Genomic DNA, 19,658 nt, shown 5'->3' with positions numbered 1-19,658 from the left:
TACAGTATATATACATGCATGTATATACACATATCTGTCTGAATATACTTGCATAATCCTTCTATATACCCAAATATACACCTGCATATAACCATGCTGTATATAGCGTGTATATATTTTTTTTTTCTTACTGTATATATATTTATCCACATCGGTCTGTATTGATTGACTTTATTAACAGATTGCAGAATGGGTACAATACAGTACGGCTCAATACACACAATTGTTTAGGGGATGCAGACCAGAGAAAGACTTTTGTCTTATTTACATCAGGGTCCCCCATTTTCAATTCATAATGACATTTATGACATACACAACATACAGGTATATAGTACTGTTACATTTGTGACATATACGATATGCAAATATACAGTACTGTTACCCAGAGATCCTAACAGAAAATATATACATATGATGGGGAGGAGACTGTATATTAGGAGGGGGTGGGGGGGTTTGGACATTTACAGTGGCTAGTTTAGAAATGCAGCCTCCCGTAGGTGCTCTTTAAGAGCAGTTTTGAATGTGGGTAGGGATTCACATGTGGGTAGGGCGTTCCACATTGTTGTGGCATAATTGCGAAACGTGTTTAGTCCCTTGTTTGTGCCAAATCTGGGTTGCACATGATTTGTGGAACTCCCTCTGGTGTTGTGGGCGTGGTATTCACTGACCTTTGGGAAGTATTTCGACATGTACATGGGTATCTTAGTGGTGTAGTGTATCTTGTAGACCAGGCCCATTGCAAGTTGATGTACTCTGTCGTCTACTCTAAGCCATCCTAGGTAGTCAAAGTGGGCAGGGGTGAGGTGGGTTCTAGGAGTCAGATCAAGCAGTAGTCTGACCAGTTTGTTTTGTGATGTTTGTAAATTGTAATCTTGTTTTTAGCGCCTTTGAGGTGCTTTGGTACCATGAGGTGCAAGCATAGTCGTAGTACCCTTGAATGAGTGCTCCTGCCAGAGTCGTCAGGGTATTCTTGTTTACCCTGAAGGAGAGGAGATCCGGTACAAGAATCTAGTTCGTTGGTTGACTTTTTTTATTACCTTGGATGCCATTTTGTCACAGGAAAGATTTGCCTCTAGAATGGAACCCAGGTAGGTAATTTCATCTTTCCTTGTGACAATATTGTCACCCACTGTAACTGAGAAGCCGTCGGTCTTGCTGAGTTTGTTATTTGATCCGAAGAGAATGGACTCTGTTTTACCCATGTGTAATGATAGTTTGTTATCAGCGAGCCAGGTGCAGATTCTGCCGAGTTCCGAGCTGAGGGTTTTTTCAACCTGTAACTTGTTCTTGTCAGAGACCAGCAGGGCTGAGTCGTTCGCGAACAAGTTGCAGTCACAAGCTGACGACATGTCATTTGCATAAATTAGGAATTTATTTAAAAAACAATAAACACATTAAATGAAGATTTATTGACAAAATCTGCAGAAAAAGTAGTTAAAAAAAAAAAAAGACATTGCCTCCGTGTGTAGAAGCAGCCCTGTTTCAAGGCATTGCATCAAAGAATGAAGTGAGCGTGTGTTATTGGAATGATTGATTGAAAATTGTATTACAGATACAGTGCTTACATCTTTATACAATTGCCGAATTCATCCAACCTTATTGCTATACAATAAACACATTAATTGAAGCATAATGGAGATTTATTCACAAAACTATCCGCAGAAAAAGTAGGTTAAAAAAAAAGAAGAGAATTTGCCTCCCTACAGGAGGCTTTTTTTTTAGCCTACTTTCTATAGAAGCAGCTCAGAGGTGCGCTGTTTTAAGTGAGCGTGTGTTATTGGATTGATTGATTGAAAATTGTATTAATGTCCGCCTTGTTTCCAACTGGTTATGCTTAGGCCCTCTTTCGAAGTCGGTTATGCTTAGAGTTTGGAATCAGGGCTGGTGGTCTATCGCCCTGCTCTAAAGATAAACTCTAAGCATAACCGACTTCAAAAAAGGGCCAAAGCATAACCAGTTCGAAACAAGGCGGACATTAATAAAATCTTCAATCAATCAATCATTCCAATAACACATGCTCACTTCATTCTTAGATGGCATGCTTTGTCAGTATTCCAATGTACAGCCCCACCCAACCCCACCCCACCTACCCAACCTCCTCCAATGTACAGTTTCCATGTCAAATGTATGTCAGTATTCCAATGTACAGTGTCCCCCCCCCCCTACCCCCCCCACCTCCAATGTACAGCCCCACCCCACCTACCCAACCTCCCCCAATGCACAGTTTCTATGTCAAATGTATATACTCTTCTTCTGGATTTTTTTAGTATCACAAACAGTACTGTATTTGAAAATCTGGTATGTCATAAATGTATAGATGTAGCAGTACTGTCTATCTGTATGTCATGTGTGTCATATGATGAATTGAAAATGGGGGACCCTGATGGAAACAAGACGAAAGTCTTTCTCAGGTCTGCATCCTCTTAACAATTGTATGTATTGAGCTGTACTGTACTGTACCCATTCTGCAATCTGTTAATAAACTTTTCAATCAATCAATCAATGCACCTCCGAGCTGCTTCAAAGCATGCCATCTAACAGTGAAGTGAGCGTGTGTTATTGGATTGATTGATTGAAAATTTTATTAACAGTGTCCTTTTGACGAATGGCATCTAACAACAGACTTCCCGCGATTTATATTTTGTTCCACAATGAGTCATGACCAACCAATTACATAATCCAACATTGTGTAAGCAACTAACACATTCCACGTGACAGAATAGTTTTTGAATGAGTCGTTATGACGCTATCAACACATCCATTCGTAAAGATTATTGTCCGCCATCCTGGTTTCATTTCTAAAAACTCGAACTGGCAGAGTGATTGTGGGCGGGTTCTGGGATCACGAGCGTGTGTTATGAGAAATAACCACGTCTAACTTGACTGTTTCAGCCAATCAGAATCACGACATTTGCATGCCATTGTATAATGTATGCGTGTAGGGGCAGGTACAATAAAAAATTTCTTCTTCCAGTTCCTTTCGGCCATGGAATTAAGTGGAGCATATTAAGTGAACTATGTACTGATGAAATTAAATGAAAGGAGCGCACTATTTTCATCCAGTAGAAAACTTATTTAGGATGAAAGTGATCTTATATTTAGAATGAAAGTGATCTTATATTTAGAATGAAAGTGAGCTTATATTTAGAATGAAAGTCATAAATCTACTGCCATCTGTATGTCAACTGGTGTCCCGCAGGGCTCTGTCTTGGGTCCAATCCTGTTCAGCATGTACATTAACGATTTGCCTTCTGTGTGTGGCCAATGTGATGTACTGATGTATGCTGATGATAGTGATCTTTACACACGGTAAAACCACAGAAGAGGTTGCAACAAAATTGTCTAATGTCATGGTGAATGTCACATCCTGGCTTAAGAACAGCTGTTTACAATTGAATGTCTCTAAGACTGTCTGTATGTTCTTCTCCAAGGGCCACAGAGAAGTTGCAGAGCAGGATATCTTCATCTCTGGTCAAAATTACAGGTAGTATCAGAATATAAGTATTTAGGATTACACATAGACCCAAACCTTAGCTTCAAAAATCACATAAAAAAGTCTGCAATAAGGTAAAGTTCAGCCTATCAAACTTCAGGTACATAAGAAACTTCCTTTCAACAGAGGCAGCAAAGCTATATTTTCATTCAATGGTTCTTTCCAACATCACATACTGTTTGATAACCTGGTCCAATTCACATTCCACCATTCTGAAACCACTTCAATCACTTTACAAACAAGCAATACAAATTCTAGACAAGAAACCATTCAGGTACCATCATTGTCACATTCTAAAAAAATATAATCTACTCAGTTGGGAAAACCTGACTCTATATCAAAACGTCTGTCTAGTTTTTAAAATAAAGTGTGGATTGGCTCCTCCTCCTTTGTCCGGTTTCATCAACCTCAAGTCTGCCTCACCAGGAACACTAGAGGTGTGGCAAGGGGGGACTGTACAATCCCTTTCAAAAAAAGTGTATTTGGCCAGGCCGTCTTCTCATACAGAGCATCCCACCAATGGAACTCAATTCCTCAAACAATTAGTGTCCACATCATACCATTCATTCAAGTGCAGGGTTAGGGAATGGCTCATTGAAAACCAGAACTGTCAACACTGAGGTGTCTGTATGTGTATATGTGTGTGTGGATATGGTGCGTCTGTCTATGTCTGGGTCTCTTAATATGTCATGATGTGCTCTGTCCTTGTGTCCATGACTGTATTGTGACCTGTATCCCTACTATGTCTATGAGCTTTTGTTGTGTTTTTATTCTAATGTATTTATCTTGATTTTATTGTGAACCCTTTTTTTTGTTTTTTTACAAAGGATTTTAACCTGTACCTTCTGGCAGGGGGACTGCCAATGGAAATTAGCCTTTTGGCTAAAATTGGGTGCATTTACATTTGTAAAATGTTTTATTAATGTACACTGTCCACCTTGAACAAATAAAGTAAACCTAACCTAAACCTAAAGTGAGCTTATATTTAGAATGAAATATATCTTATATTTAGAATGAACTATATCTTATATTTAGAATGAAAGTGAGCTTATATTTAGAATGAACTATATCTTATATTTAGAATGAACTATCTTATATTTAGAATGAAAGTGAGCTTATATTTAGAATGAACTATATCTTATATTTAGAATGAAAGTGATCTTATATTTAACTATATTCTGATAGTTAACCTTGTCCTACAACTCCTGAATAGATAAATAAATGAAAATGTGTTTCTCTTCGCTATCCAACTACGCCCCCTTGTGACCAAAATAAGGAACAGAGACTTACATGAAATTCTACCAGATTTTATATACCCACTTGTCATTTTGTACACGTGACAACCGTGACGTCACAGAAACACTCTGGGCTCACACTGTAGAAAAACACGGTTAGGTTTTAATGTGAAGCACAAGCAGTGAAGCCAAGGAGTCTATTTTACAAGGTTGTATTTTACATGTACATACATGAAGCAGGCATACAGAGAGTAACATACTAACAGTAACAGATGAGGGGGGGGGGTATATAAAATATAGTAACAAGAGGGTGGGTCCATATACTCAGCCTCACATCCTTGCTTTTCACATCCTCTCCTCACTTTCCCACAAACCCACTATCTAACCACATTCCACAACTTTCTGACAGTCTGTCCAGAAGAACAGGAGAACAATCCCATGTCGTTCTGGTCTTGAGCCAAGAGATCAATTCAGTCAAGTCATGCCGGCTGAGTCAATGTCACCTCCTCTAGGCTCTGACCCCGGGTGATGACCATCTGCAGGATGTAATCCAGCCTTTAGACACCTGGACAGATCATCTGCAGGATGTAATCCAGCCTTTAGACACCTGGACAGATCAGGGCTGGAAACTGAGACGCCGGCAAAAATTCGAAACATTTTGACCGTTGAACTGGTAAATTTGTCAACTCCATCAGAGACTTTGGCAGGTGAAACAGTGACACCATGTGGTGAGTTTTTGAACAAAACCACTCAGTGTCCTTCCCTGGTTTCCAATCATCAACTCAACACTAGTTACTCAGCATCCTCCCTGTGTTAAAGGAACACGCCAACTTTTGGGGAAATTAGCTCATTTGCCATCTACCCTGGAGTTAGACAAGCAGATGCATACCATTTTCTTCTCTGTGCATGCATTAGGCTTAGGGAACAGCCGCTCCGTTAGCCTAGCTTAGCGTCATTCACTGGAAGTAGGTGTGCCAGTGTAGCCTTCCCAACGGTCACAAAATACACTAAGCCTAATACATTTTTCCCAAAAAGTTGGCGTGTTCCTTTAACATGGCCTTTTGCCTCTGTCCCAACAGGCGCGTGCCAATCAATGCGTACTAGTGTGCAAGAAGTGCATACTTTGAGAAGACGAGTCAGGAGGACTTGACTGCATTGATCACTGCTCTATTCCACCCGAGCAACTCCACACAAATAACTTTCTCTTACGACTTTCATTTAAAAAACCCTCAACGATGTAAACGCTTTCTGACCACCTTTGTAAAAAAAACAAATACCGTCAAGTAATCGAATGAAAATAAAAAAGGAACAAAATAAACAGTGAAAAAAGTCTCAGGCGGCAAAGAGATCTGAGACGATCGGTAAACGAACCACAGCGACTTCTGAGCGACATTGATTCTACCCATCGGTTTAAAGTGGACGCCGGACCGCAGAGTCATGGCAACGTGGTCGCTAGCCGTCTAAATGCAGAGTATCAGACAAAACTAGCAATGTCAAATTTCACTTTTTTTTTTAAAAGGTTCACATGAGACATACAGGGAAAGCCCACAGCGATGGTCCCCAACTGAACCGGTGCACTGAAGAACCATACGACTCCCCGATTGGAATGTGTTGTAGTTGTAAAGTCAAGAACGTTCCGAGTGTGAATGCGATATATATTTCATTTACATTTCAACCTTTATTTAAAATCGTAAGCTTCTGAGGTTTTCCCTCATTTACAGAAACGACGATTGTACAAAATGTAAACAGTACATCACAGAACGTACTCGACCGGTACCGTCTTTTCCAAGCGGCGCCAGGCTGTCTGTGGGGAGGAGACTAACCTCTGGAAATAGAAAATTAAGTTACGGGGCGCTCTAGTAGCACACCATGTACGCGAAGCGGCCGACCTGGGTTCGATTCCCGGACCCGGCGTCCTTTGCCGAAAGTGTGGAAAACACTGTTCCTCTGAAAAACTCAAAGCGGAGTCATATGGTTCTTAAGTCCGAGGTATCAAGCATCTCGGAGCAGGACGATGGTGGTCTAGGATCAGTCTTCCTTTTCGTAAAATAATGAACTGAGATGATAAAAGAAGGCCTATAGTCACAGATCCTAGGTCAGCGTTTCCTAATCTGGACACACTTTCACAGTAAATACCGCATTGCTCAATAATTGTTCTCCCAAAAAGGGTAGATAAGAAAAACACCAGTAAAAGAGGCCAGTCATTATAAGAATTAAACTAAAAGTTCAATTGTATAGCCTTGTGTACAGTCCGATCAGTATTCGGGACATGACCAACTGTCTCCCAAAGTCAGAAAGCCTCTTAATGTATCAACCAAAGTAGCTAGATTAATAAACTTAGTGAAAGTTGGCAATGAACAAATAATCTGGGTAAAATCATTGCTTAACCCTTTCACTGCCACACGACAGAAGGTTAGCCCTTTACTATCACACAACTGACGGCGATGCTCCATCATTAGCTCCGCATCCGCATACTTCCTGATCTATAGGGAGGTATAGTGGTTACTTCCTGGTCTATAGGGAGGTGTAGTGGTTACTTCCTGGTCTATAGGGAGGTGTAGTGGTTGCGTCTATACTTTCCGTAGCCGCATTTCTGGCAGACGTTTCTGGTCATGTGACATGTGCGCCCAATAGTGTGACGAGCTGTGTCTTTGCCCATTTCCACGTCAAACAGCCTGCAAACTACCTGGCGTTCTATCGCCATGCTCTAAGACAAACTCTAACCTTAACCAACTTCGAAGATTGCCTAAGCTTAACCAGTGTAGAAACTGAGTCGGCCAATCAGAGAGCGTGTGCCAGAAATGCGGCTACGGAAAGTATACAGGCGTAGTGGTTACTTCCTGGTCTATAGGGAGGTGTAGTGGTTACTTCCTGGTCTATAGGGAGGTGTAGTGGTTACGTCATTGGCGTTTCCCGCACGGTCCACCCTCCTTGAAATCGCCATGTATTTTTTATTTTTTTTGGGGGGGGAGGGGGGGGGGTCTTAATTTTATTTTATCTTTGTTTTTATTATTGAGTCTTATTTTTGTTTGTATGTTTATTTCTTATTTTATATTCTATGTTTTCTTCTTCTCTCCTCTCTTTTTGTCACCTCCCACCCTTCCCTTTCTCCCCTCTTTCCTCCCCAACTTCTGCTCATTCTAAGTTACCTGATGTGTACCAAAAAAATTATCTAGTGGCCATCGCCCACTGGTAAAATTTAAAATAAAATAAAAAGAAATCACCATGTATTTCCAATGGACCCATTTCTAAATCGTCTCGTTTTAAAACAAATAAAGCGTGAACATTGGCATGGTGTACCTTTCTGTGTGTATTCATCCACAATCTATAGCTCAGCGTGAAAAAATTTGCAATTAATCGTAAAAGTAACTAAATAAAGGGCGGCTACGTGGTGCAGTGGGCAAGGCGCTCACCATGAATACTGGAGACGCTGGGTTCGCCTGTTCGAGTCCAGCGCTCCACATTGCTTTCAGTTTAGCTGGTCGTCCGTACTAATACACATTGGCAGTATTAGGGGGTGGGAAACTGATGGGTGGGGATCGGGCGTTGTGGACAGCGACTCCTACAGGTCGGTTGGTGCGCCTGCGCAGTAGAATCAGGAAGCGATGGGGGCGGCGCCCCTCCAAATCGCAGACCCCTGACGCTGAAAGATCGTGCCGCGCAGGTGAAAAGATGCGACTGCTGTTACCTCGAGTATCGGAGGGGACTCGTGCTATGTATGACTTAGTCCACATTGCAGCCGGCTTGTGGGAGGCAAGAAACAGCGTTCGAGACAGGGGAGGGTTGAATTGGATGATACGAAATTGGGATGGGAGAAAAATAGAAAATGGGAGAAAAAGTGGATCAAAAAAAAAAAGTTACTAAATAATAACGTTTATGTTTTCGTTCACTGAGGAACTACACTCACTCTGGCGCTGCTGACTGTTGTCACCACAGCGTAGACTCCTGGCTGTCGTTCTACTGGTAAGTGTAGTTCTTTTTTAACGACAAATTAAAAACCATATAACTAACTTAATTTCAACCAAAAATGCTTAAACAATAATGTTAGTGATAGAAGGGAACTGATTTTGTGCAAAAATGGAAAGCTTGCCAATGTTCACGAGGCAGAATTGTTACAATAGCCGATAATAAATGTTCCCAATGATAAATCCCTATACAGGTGGACCTCGCGGGAAACTACAGTGACGTCAGACTACACCTCCCTATTGAGGCTCTACGTCAGCGTGACATCACATCAGGGGGCAGGGCAAATTCTTATTTCTGGGTAATGAGACGGTTCACTAATACAGACTGAACATTCCTACGGTGTATAAGTATGAGCTAATTCACAGCTTTAAACATTAGTGGTATACCCCCAAAGAACTATCTATTACCTGCTTCCAGGATCATTGAAAACTGATCCATATTCTACTCGTCGTGTATTAATGACAACAACAAACACAACTTGTAAAAAAAATAAAAGCTTACATGCCTTTGTTTCACCAACGCCTATGAGTATCATTACCCGTTATATGAATATTAATGACAGGCTACATAATTCAAACATTTTTGGGGCAGGTTCATTACCACGTATTGTACCTAAAAAAAACCTGGCATCCCAGTTCCGGACAAGGACAGCGCTTTTTCATTAATACTGTACAACATATATACATACACTATAATAATAATAATAATAATAATAACTATAATAATAAACACTACACTAGGACGTACAGCAGCCTCATCTAAGAGAGCGCTGGTGGAACAGGTACTGAAGTTCTGAACGGCACGCACCGGCCCGCCAGCCGCACCGGACGCCCCGGGTTACAGAGCCATCCGGGGCGACCCGCGTGTGCCGCCATATGTTCATTGATGTTTTGCACGTTAAAAAGGACCACGCCAACATTTGGGGGAAATTAGCTTACCGTCTTCTCCAGAGAGAGACGAGAATATAGATACCAGTTTCCTCTCTGTGCGTTCAGTAGAAAGCTATCTGGCTGCACGTTAGCCTAGCTTAGCACAATGAATGGAAGCGGACAGTGTCGGTTAGCCTAGGGCATTGTCCAACTAACACCTCTCCCGAAGGCTAACCGGCACTGTCCTCTTCCATTCATTGTGCTAAGCTAAGCTGGGGGAACGTGCTGGCTCCTCCTCCCAGGTGCGGGGGGGGGGGGGGGGGGGGGGGGGGAGGGGGGGTCGGCACACAGCGCACGCAGGGATGACGCGCACGTGAAACAGAGGGGAGCGCAGATGTCAAGTGATGCCCACTAGCAGGATGATGGAACAGCATCCCATTATACAAACTCCATGTACAGGTGTGTGCGTCTCAATGAAGTAGAATATCGAGGACATATATCGGTCGCCTCCGCGCCACGCCGCAGTGATTCGTGCAAAAGGAGCCGCGACCAAGTGCATATCATTTTCAGTAGGCCGACATTTCTGTAATATATATATATTTTTTTGTTGTATTGGTCTTATGGTCTTAATTATAAATTAAATGAATTATTATTATATTATGTAATATAAATTTTTTCTCAGATACTGAATTTGGGGTTTTCATTAGCTGTAAGCCATAATCATGAACATTTTAAGAAATAAATGGCTTGAAATATCTCACTGTGTGTGTGTGTGTAATGAATCTATATAATATATGCTTTTCACTTTTTGAATTTAATTACTGAAATAAATAAACTTTTTCTCGATATTCTAATTTATTGAGATGCACATATAGGTTAATGTCAATTTAAAATAAAGTACCCAGATTTTGTCCGCAGTTTGCATTCAACCAAATCTGCATTATTGCAGGTCATATCAATTCTCCAAACAGCTGAGGGCAGCAGCTTCCTGCACAGAAAGCCTGGAGTAAAAGATACATGGTATAATTTAGTTGTCGACACTGGCTCAAAACATTGGTGGAGCAGAACCGACTGAATCCGCTGCCGTGTTAATCACAGTTCAATAAAGTTGGGTAAAACAGTGATAATACTGCCAGGTCCAGTCCGGACCCAGTGGTATGCGAGTTTTGCGATCAGACTGGAAGTGTTGAAAACACAAGCTGTACCATTCCTGAGCGCTACCTAGCCTGCAGGTTACCTAGCCTGTAGGTTAGCTAGCAAGCAGGTTAGCTAGCCTGTAGGTTAGCTAGCAAGCAGGTTACCTAGCCTGTAGGTTAGCTAGCCTGTAGGTTACCTAGCCTGTAGGTTACCTATCATGTAGGTTAGCTAGCCTGTAGGTTAGCTAGCCTGTAGGTTAGCTAGCCTGTAGGTTAGCTAGCGATTGTTGCCATGCTAACACAGAGAACCAGGTGAAAGGGTTGAAGTTAAAACTTCAGTGCTTGTGAGGTGGGTCATCCATGCCGTGTGCAACCCTAGATGTGGAGACAGACGTCAGAGCTTCAGCTTGGGACTCCAGTCTGACCGCTTGTCCAAGTTACCAGGATTCTACACCGTTATCTCCTGGGCAGGAGGGAAAAACACCCTGGATGCAGGAGGAGAGGCCTGGAAAAGAGAGTTTTAAAATCCATTTAAAATAGTTTTAAAATCCATATTGCAGACATCTTGGTAGGCAAGATAACAGGCGATCGGAATAGTGTGTCAGCTGTGTTTTATGGCATTGCAGCGTTCACATTTGTCTAGGGATGTCCGATATTATCGGCCTACCGATATTATCGGCCGATATTGGCATTAAAATGTAATATCGGAAAATATCGGTATCGGTTTTCAAATTCGTTATTGATTTTTTTTTAAACATTTATTTAATTTTTATTTACCCAGGCAAGCAAGTAAGAACAAATTCTTATTTTATTAATTGTCAAAAGTATGCATAACGTTGTGTTAATTCCACAACAAGATATATGTAATGTTAATTACCTGAAATTATTCAGTTTTTGGGGGGGGGGGGGGGGGCCTTGCATATATCGGTATCGGTTGATATCGGTATCGGAAATTAAGAGTTGGACAATATCGGTTAAAAAAGCCAATATCGAACATCCCTACATTTGTCTGAAGTAATACGACAAGTGTAAAATCAAGGAGGGGGGGGGGGGGGGGGGAGTGAGAGAAAGACTTCACCTAGCAACAGAAGAGGCAGTCAGGATCCATCATTTGATTCAATGAATGGTTACATTCCTATAACATATTGTAGTTCCTGTGTTTGATGATAAAAGAGAGACCTGTTCTATAACATATTGCAGTTCCTGTGTTTGATGATAAAGAGAGACGTGTTCTGTAACATATTATAGTTCCTGTATTTGATGATAAAAGAGAGACCTGTTCTATAACATATTGTAGTTCCTGTGTTTGATGATAAAGAGAGACCTGTTCTATAACATATTATAGTTCCTGTATTTGATGATAAAAGAGAGACCTGTTCTATAACATATTGTAGTTCCTGTGTTTTATGATAAAGAGAGACCTGTTCTATAACATATTATAGTCCCTGTGTTTGATGATAAAGAGAGACCTGTTCTATAACATATTATAGTTCCTGTGTTTGATGATAAAGAGACCTGTTCTATAACATATTATAGTTCCTGTGTTTGATGATAAAGAGACCTGATCTATAACATATTGTAGTTCCTGTGTTTTATGATAAAGAGAGACCTGTTCTATAACATATTATAGTTCCTGTGTTTGATGATAAAGAGACCTGCTCTATAACATATTATAGTTCCTGTGTTTGATGATAAAGAGAGACCTGTTCTATAACATATTGTAGTTCCTGTGTTTGATGATAAAGAGACCTGTTCTATAACATATTATAGTTCCTGTGTTTGATGATAAAGAGACCTGTTCTATAACATATTGTAGTTCCTGTGTTTGATGATAAAGAGACCTGTTCTATAACATATTGTAGTTCCTGTGTTTGATGATAAAGAGAGACTTGTTCTATAACATATTGTAGTTCCTGTGTTTGATGATAAAGAGAGACCTGTTCTATAACATATTATAGTTCCTGTGTTTGATGATAAAGAGACCTGTTCTATAACATATTATAGTTCCTATGTTTGATGATAAAGAAATACCTGTTCTATAACATATTGTAGTTCCTGTGTTTGATGATAAAGAGAGACCTGTTCTATAACATATTGTAGTTCCTGTGTTTGATGATAAAGATACCTGTTCTATAACATATAGTAGTTCCTGTGTTTGATGATAAAGAGAGACTTGTTCTATAACACATTATAGTTCCTGTGTTTGATGATAAAAGAGAGACCTGTTCTATAACATATTGTAGTTCCTGTGTTTGATGATAAAAGAGAGACCTGTTCTATAACATATTGTAGTTCCTGTGTTTGATGATAAAGAGAGACCTGTTCTATAACATATTATAGTTCCTGTGTTTGATGATAAAGAGACCTGTTCTATAACATATTATAGTTCCTGTGTTTGATGATAAAGAGACCTGTTCTATAACATATTGTAGTTCCTGTGTTTGATGATAAAGAGAGACCTGATCTATAACATATTGTAGTTCCTGTGTTTGATGATAAAGAGAGACCTGATCTATAACATATTATAGTTCCTGTGTTTGATGATAAAGAGAGACCTGTTCTATAACATATTGTAGTTCCTGTGTTTGATGATAAAGAGAGACCTGTTCTATAACATATTGTAGTTCCTGTGTTTGATGATAAAGAGACCTGTTCTATAACATATTGTAGTTCCTGTGTTTGATGATAAAGAGAGACCTGATCTATAACATATTATAGTTCCTGTGTTTGATGATAAAGAGAGACCTGTTCTATAACATATTGTAGTTCCTGTGTTTGATGATAAAGAGAGACCTGTTCTATAACATATTATAGTTCCTGTGTTTGATGATAAAGAGAGACCTGTTCTATAACATATTATAGTTCCTGTGTTTGATGATAAAGAGAGACCCGTTCTATAACATATTGTAGTTCCTGTGTTTGATGATAAAGAGAGACCTGTTCTATAACATATTATAGTTCATGTGTTTGATGATAAAAGAGAGATCTGTTCTATAACATATTGTAGTTCCTGTGTTTGATGGTAAAAGAGAGACCTGTTCTATAACATATTATAGTTCCTGTGTTTGATGATAAAAGAGAGACCTGTTCTATAACATATTGTAGTTCCTGTGTTTGATGATAAAGAGAGACCTGTTCTATAACATATAGTAGTTCCTGTATTTGATGATAAAAGAGAGACCTGTTCTATAACATATTATAGTTCCTGTGTTTGATGATAAAGAGACCTGTTCTATAACATATTGTAGTTCCTGTGTTTGATGATAAAGAGAGACCTGTTCTATAACATATTGTAGTTCCTGTGTTTGATGATAAAGAGATACCTGTTCTATAACATATTATAGTTCCTGTGTTTGATGATAAAGAGAGACCTGTTCTATAACATATTATAGTTCCTATGTTTGATGATAAAGAAATACCTGTTCTATAACATATTGTAGTTCCTGTGTTTGATGGTAAAGAGAGACCTGTTCTATAACATAATATAGTTCCTGTGTTTGATGATAAAGAGAGACCTGTTCTATAACATATTATAGTTCCTGTGTTTGATGATAAAGAGAGACTTGTTCTATAACACATTATAGTTCCTGTGTTTGATGATAAAAGAGACCTGTTCTATAACATATAGTAGTTCCTGTGTTTGATGATAAAGAGAGACTTGTTCTATAACACATTATAGTTCCTGTGTTTGATGATAAAAGAGAGACCTGTTCTATAACATATTGTAGTTCCTGTGTTTGATGATAAAAGAGAGACCTGATCTATAACATATTGTAGTTCCTGTGTTTGATGATAAAGAGAGACCTGTTCTATAACATATTGTAGTTCCTGTGTTTGATGATAAAGAGAGACCTGTTCTATAACATATTATAGTTCCTGTGTTTGATGATAAAGAGAGACCTGTTCTATAACATATTATAGTTCCTGTGTTTGATGATAAAGAGAGACTTGTTCTATAACACATTATAGTTCCTGTGTTTGATGATAAAAGAGAGACCTGTTCTATAACATATAGTAGTTCCTGTGTTTGATGATAAAGAGAGACTTGTTCTATAACACATTATAGTTCCTGTGTTTGATGATAAAAGAGAGACCTGTTCTATAACATATTGTAGTTCCTGTGTTTGATGATAAAAGAGAGACCTGATCTATAACATATTGTAGTTCCTGTGTTTGATGATAAAGAGAGACCTGTTCTATAACATATTGTAGTTCCTGTGTTTGATGATAAAGAGAGACCTGTTCTATAACATATTATAGTTCATGTGTTTGATGATAAAAGAGAGACCTGTTCTATAACATATTGTAGTTCCTGTGTTTGATGGTAAAAGAGAGACCCGTTCTATAACATATTATAGTTCCTGTGTTTGATGATAAAAGAGAGACCTGTTCTATAACATATTGTAGTTCCTGTGTTTGATGGTAAAAGAGAGACCTGTTCTATAACATATTATAGTTCCTGTGTTTGATGATAAAGAGAGACCTGTTCTATAACATATTGTAGTTCCTGTGTTTGATGATAAAGAGAGACCTGTTCTATAACATATTATATTTCCTGTGTTTGATGATAAAAGAGAGACCTGTTCTATAACATATTATAGTTCCTGTGTTTGATGATAAAGAGAGACCTGTTCTATAACATATTATAGTTCCTGTGTTTGATGATAAAGAGAGACCTGTTCTATAACATATTGTAGTTCCTGTGTTTGATGATAAAGAGACCCGTTCTATAACATATTATAGTTCCTGTGTTTGATGATAAAAGAGAGACCTGTTCTATAACATATTGTAGTTCCTGTGTTTGATGATAAAGAGAGACCTGTTCTATAACATATAGTAGTTCCTGTGTTTGATGATAAAGAGAGACCTGTTCTATAACATATTGTAGTTCCTGTGTTTGATGATAAAGAGAGACCTGTTCTATAACATATTATAGTTCCTGTGTTTGATGATAAAGATACCTGTTCTATAACATATTATAGTTCCTGTGTTTGATGATAAAGAGAGACCTGTTCTATAACATATTGTAGTTCCTGTGTTTTATGATAAAGAGAGACCTGTTCTATAACATATTATAATTCCTGTGTTTGATGGTAAAAGAGAGACCTGTTCTATAACATATTATAGTTCCTGTGTTTGATGATAAAAGAGAGACCTGTTCTATAACATATTGTAGTTCCTGTGTTTGATGATAAAGAGACCTGTTCTATAACATATTGTAGTTCCTGTGTTTGATGATAAAGAGAGACCTGTTCTATAACATATTATAGTTCCTGTGTTTGATGGTAAAAGAGACTTGTTCTATAACATATTGTAGTTCCTGTGTTTGATGATAAAGATACCTGTTCTATAACATATTATAGTTCATGTGTTTGATGATAAAGAGAGACCTGTTCTATAACATATTGTAGTTCCTGTGTTTGATGGTAAAAGAGAGACCTGTTCTATAACATATTATAGTTCCTGTGTTTGATGGTAAAAGAGACTTGTTCTATAACATATTGTAGTTCCTGTGTTTGATGATAAAGATACCTGTTCTATAACATATTATAGTTCATGTGTTTGATGATAAAGAGAGACCTGTTCTATAACATATTATAGTTCATGTGTTTGATGGTAAAAGAGAGACCTGTTCTATAACATATTGTAGTTCCTGTGTTTGATGATAAAGAGAGACCTGTTCTATAACATATTATAGGTCCTGTGTTTGATGATAAAGAGACCTGTTCTATAACATATTATAGTTCCTGTGTTTGATGATAAAGAGAGACCTGTTCTATAACATATTGTAGTTCCTGTGTTTGATGATAAAGAGAGACCTGTTCTATAACATATTATAGTTCCTGTGTTTGATGGTAAAAGAGAGACCTGTTCTATAACATATTATAGTTCCTGTGTTTGATGATAAAAGAGAGACCTGTTCTATAACATATTGTAGTTCCTGTGTTTGATGGTAAAAGAGAGACCTGTTCTATAACATATAGTAGTTCCTGTGTTTGATGGTAAAAGAGACCTGTTCTATAACATATTGTAGTTCCTGTGTTTGATGATAAAGAGAGACCTGTTCTATAACATATTATAGTTCCTGTGTTTGATGATAAAGAGAGACATGTCTTACCTTGAAGACCTTCAGGACCGTCCCGCGACTGAGACACAGGTCTGAGGTCTTCACCACCAGACCTGCCTTCCCTAAGACTGGGGTATTCAACGGACTGTTCACCTAGATGGATGGATGGATGGATGGAAAGAAAGAAAAGAGAGAGAGAGAGAGAGAGAGAGAGAGAGAGAGAGAGAGAGAGAGAGAGAGAGAGAGAGAGAGACACACACAAAAGTTGTTATGGATTCTGTAGCTGCAGTCAGGTCAGTGTGACGGTCTGTAGCTGCAGTCAGTTAGTGTGACGGTCTGTAGCTGCAGTCAGGTCAGTTAGTGTGACGGTCTGTAGCTGCAGTCAGTTAGTGTGACGGTCTGTAGCTGCAGTCAGGTCAGTTAGTGTGACGGTCTGTAGCTGCAGTCAGGTCAGTTAGTGTGACGGTCTGTAGCTGCAGTCAGGTCAGTGTGACGTCTGTAGCTGCAGTCAGGTCAGTTAGTGTGACGTCTGTAGCTGCAGTCAGGTCAGTTAGTGTGACGGTCTGTAGCTGCAGTCAGGTCAGTTAGTGTGACGGTCTGTAGCTGCAGTCAGGTCAGTTAGTGTGACGGTCTGTAGCTGCAGTCAGGTTAGTGTGACGGTCTGTAGCTGCAGTCAGGTCAGTTAGTGTGACGGTCTGTAGCTGCAGTCAGGTCAGTTAGTGTGACGGTCTGTAGCTGCAGTCAGGTCAGTTAGTGTGACGGTCTGTAGCTGCAGTCAGGTCAGTTAGTGTGACGGTCTGTAGCTGCAGTCAGGTCAGTGTGACGGTCTGTAGCTGCAGTCAGGTCAGTTAGTGTGACGGTCTGTAGCTGCAGTCAGGTCAGTTAGTGTGACGTCTGTAGCTGCAGTCAGGTCAGTTAGTGTGACGGTCTGTAGCTGCAGTCAGGTCAGTTAGTGTGACGGTCTGTAGCTGCAGTCAGGTCAGTGTGACGTCTGTAGCTGCAGTCAGGTCAGTTAGTGTGACGGTCTGTAGCTGCAGTCAGGTCAGTGTGACGTCTGTAGCTGCAGTCAGGTCAGTTAGTGTGACGGTCTGTAGCTGCAGTCAGGTCAGTGTGACGTCTGTAGCTGCAGTCAGGTCAGTTAGTGTGACGTCTGTAGCTGCAGTCAGGTCAGTTAGTGTGACGTCTGTAGCTGCAGTCAGGTCAGTTAGTGTGACGGTCTGTAGCTGCAGTCAGGTCAGTTAGTGTGACGGTCTGTAGCTGCAGTCAGGTCAGTTAGTGTGACGGTCTGTAGCTGCAGTCAGGTCAGTTAGTGTGACGGTCTGTAGCTGCAGTCAGGTCAGTTAGTGTGACGGTCTGTAGCTGCAGTCAGGTCAGTTAGTGTGACGGTCTGTAGCTGCAGTCAGGTCAGTGTGACGGTCTGTAGCTGCAGTCAGGTCAGTTAGTGTGACGGTCTGTAGCTGCAGTCAGGTCAGTGTGACGGTCTGTAGCTGCAGTCAGGTCAGTTAGTGTGACAGTCTGTACCTGGCTAAGCGGAACACAATTATGTGATGAATATGTAAATCATCTAAAAGGTCACAGGAGGCTAGGGATGGGCTTGTTGAATCATTTAGTAGTAGTAGTATCCTTATTTTTTTTTGATTAAAAAATATATATATATATATTTTATATAATTTTTTTTTTAAATAAAATATATATTATATAATCATACTTGTAGTTGTATTATCTGCGAGACATCGCCACCATGCAATAAGTCAAAATGCTCGCTATCTGCAAACAGCTCCACTGTCTGTGTGTATACTTGAGTAGCCTCCAGCTCCAGCAAGGATTCTCCGGCCCTGCAGCTAGACCCTATATTCAGCTAGACCCTACATTCAGCATGCAAGGATTCTCCGGCGATGCAGCTGGACCCTATTGGTATAACGTTACGGTTCTTTTGTCAAATCACATTCAACATGCCCTCAGCTAGAATACGCATTCAATCAATGTTATAAGACATTGATATCAGGAGCTATCTGTAGCTACTGCTAGCCCGGTAGATAACGTTAAGACAATTTAGTTTACTGGGACAGATAGATCTAACGTGAGCTAGCTAATGTGAGCTAGCTAACGTGAGCTAGCTAACGAGGGAACGGAGGTATTATGCACTCAAGTCAACTATTGCTGGAGCATTTGTTGATATCAGCAGCTATCAGTAGCTAGCCAGCTAGATACCGTTAGACAATGCCTCGTCATGTATTAAACTAAAAGTGAATAGTTGACTGGGTCATTGTTTAAACAGTAACGGTAGCTCATGGAGGTCCGCTCTTCTAGACTAGAGCAGACTGCCTCTAGTCTGTGTTGACACGAGCACTGTGAGCAGAGGCCCTTAGCCAATAGTATCCCGCTGCAGGGCTGGGCGGATATGACTCGTTGCCACGTTTTTTTTTCAAAATAAGAGTATCATACGAACCTAATGTTGCTAACTGCCGGAGCCATCGATATTATGACTGGAGATGCGCTTGGGGCGGAAATGAGACACGCACAGATTTTCAAAATAAGAGTATCGTTATGAACTTGATTGTTTACACGCCACACGGCGGGCAGCCCTCTAAGTGTCAAGCGCCAAAGGTAAAAACTGAGCGCCCCTGGCGGGCGGCGGGCTTTAGTTTCGGTCCCTGAGTACAAGGTATCCCTCCTCACTCACCAGTGCGTACACGGTGGTGCCCCTGCCTACCTCAAGGAACTCCTCACACCCCAGTCCTCCTCACGCTCCCTCCGCTCCGGCACAGCCTACCTCCTCAAAGCCCCCAGGACTAAGCTGCACACCATGGGCGATCGAGCCTTCTGATCTGCCGCACCCAGACTATGGAATGCTCTCCCCATCCACCTGAGAGCACCACAATCCGTCGAGGC

At 40.2% G+C, this 19,658-nt stretch overlaps 1 protein-coding gene across 1 annotated transcript in view; it reads right to left on the bottom strand.

The window, feature by feature from the left end:
* Positions 1-11,017: 11,017 nt before the first annotated feature.
* arhgap19 (Rho GTPase activating protein 19) overlaps positions 11,018-19,658 on the bottom strand; it is a 53,922-nt gene continuing 45,281 nt past the window's right edge. Inside the window, exons 11-12 of the mRNA XM_084318603.1 lie at positions 16,818-16,919; positions 11,018-11,204 (exon numbers count right to left, since the gene is read on the bottom strand). Of these exons, the coding sequence (XP_084174729.1) occupies positions 11,148-11,204; positions 16,818-16,919 (159 nt within the window). The 3' untranslated portion in view covers positions 11,018-11,147. The remainder of the gene's footprint in view (positions 11,205-16,817; positions 16,920-19,658) is intronic.

This window comes from Notolepis coatsorum, assembly GCF_963971535.1.
Source record: "Notolepis coatsorum genome assembly, chromosome: 7".
Taxonomy (NCBI): Eukaryota; Metazoa; Chordata; class Actinopteri; order Aulopiformes; family Paralepididae; genus Notolepis; species Notolepis coatsorum.
The sequence above is the reverse complement of the archived record's forward strand: the minus strand, read 5'-3'. Positions and strand labels throughout refer to the sequence as shown.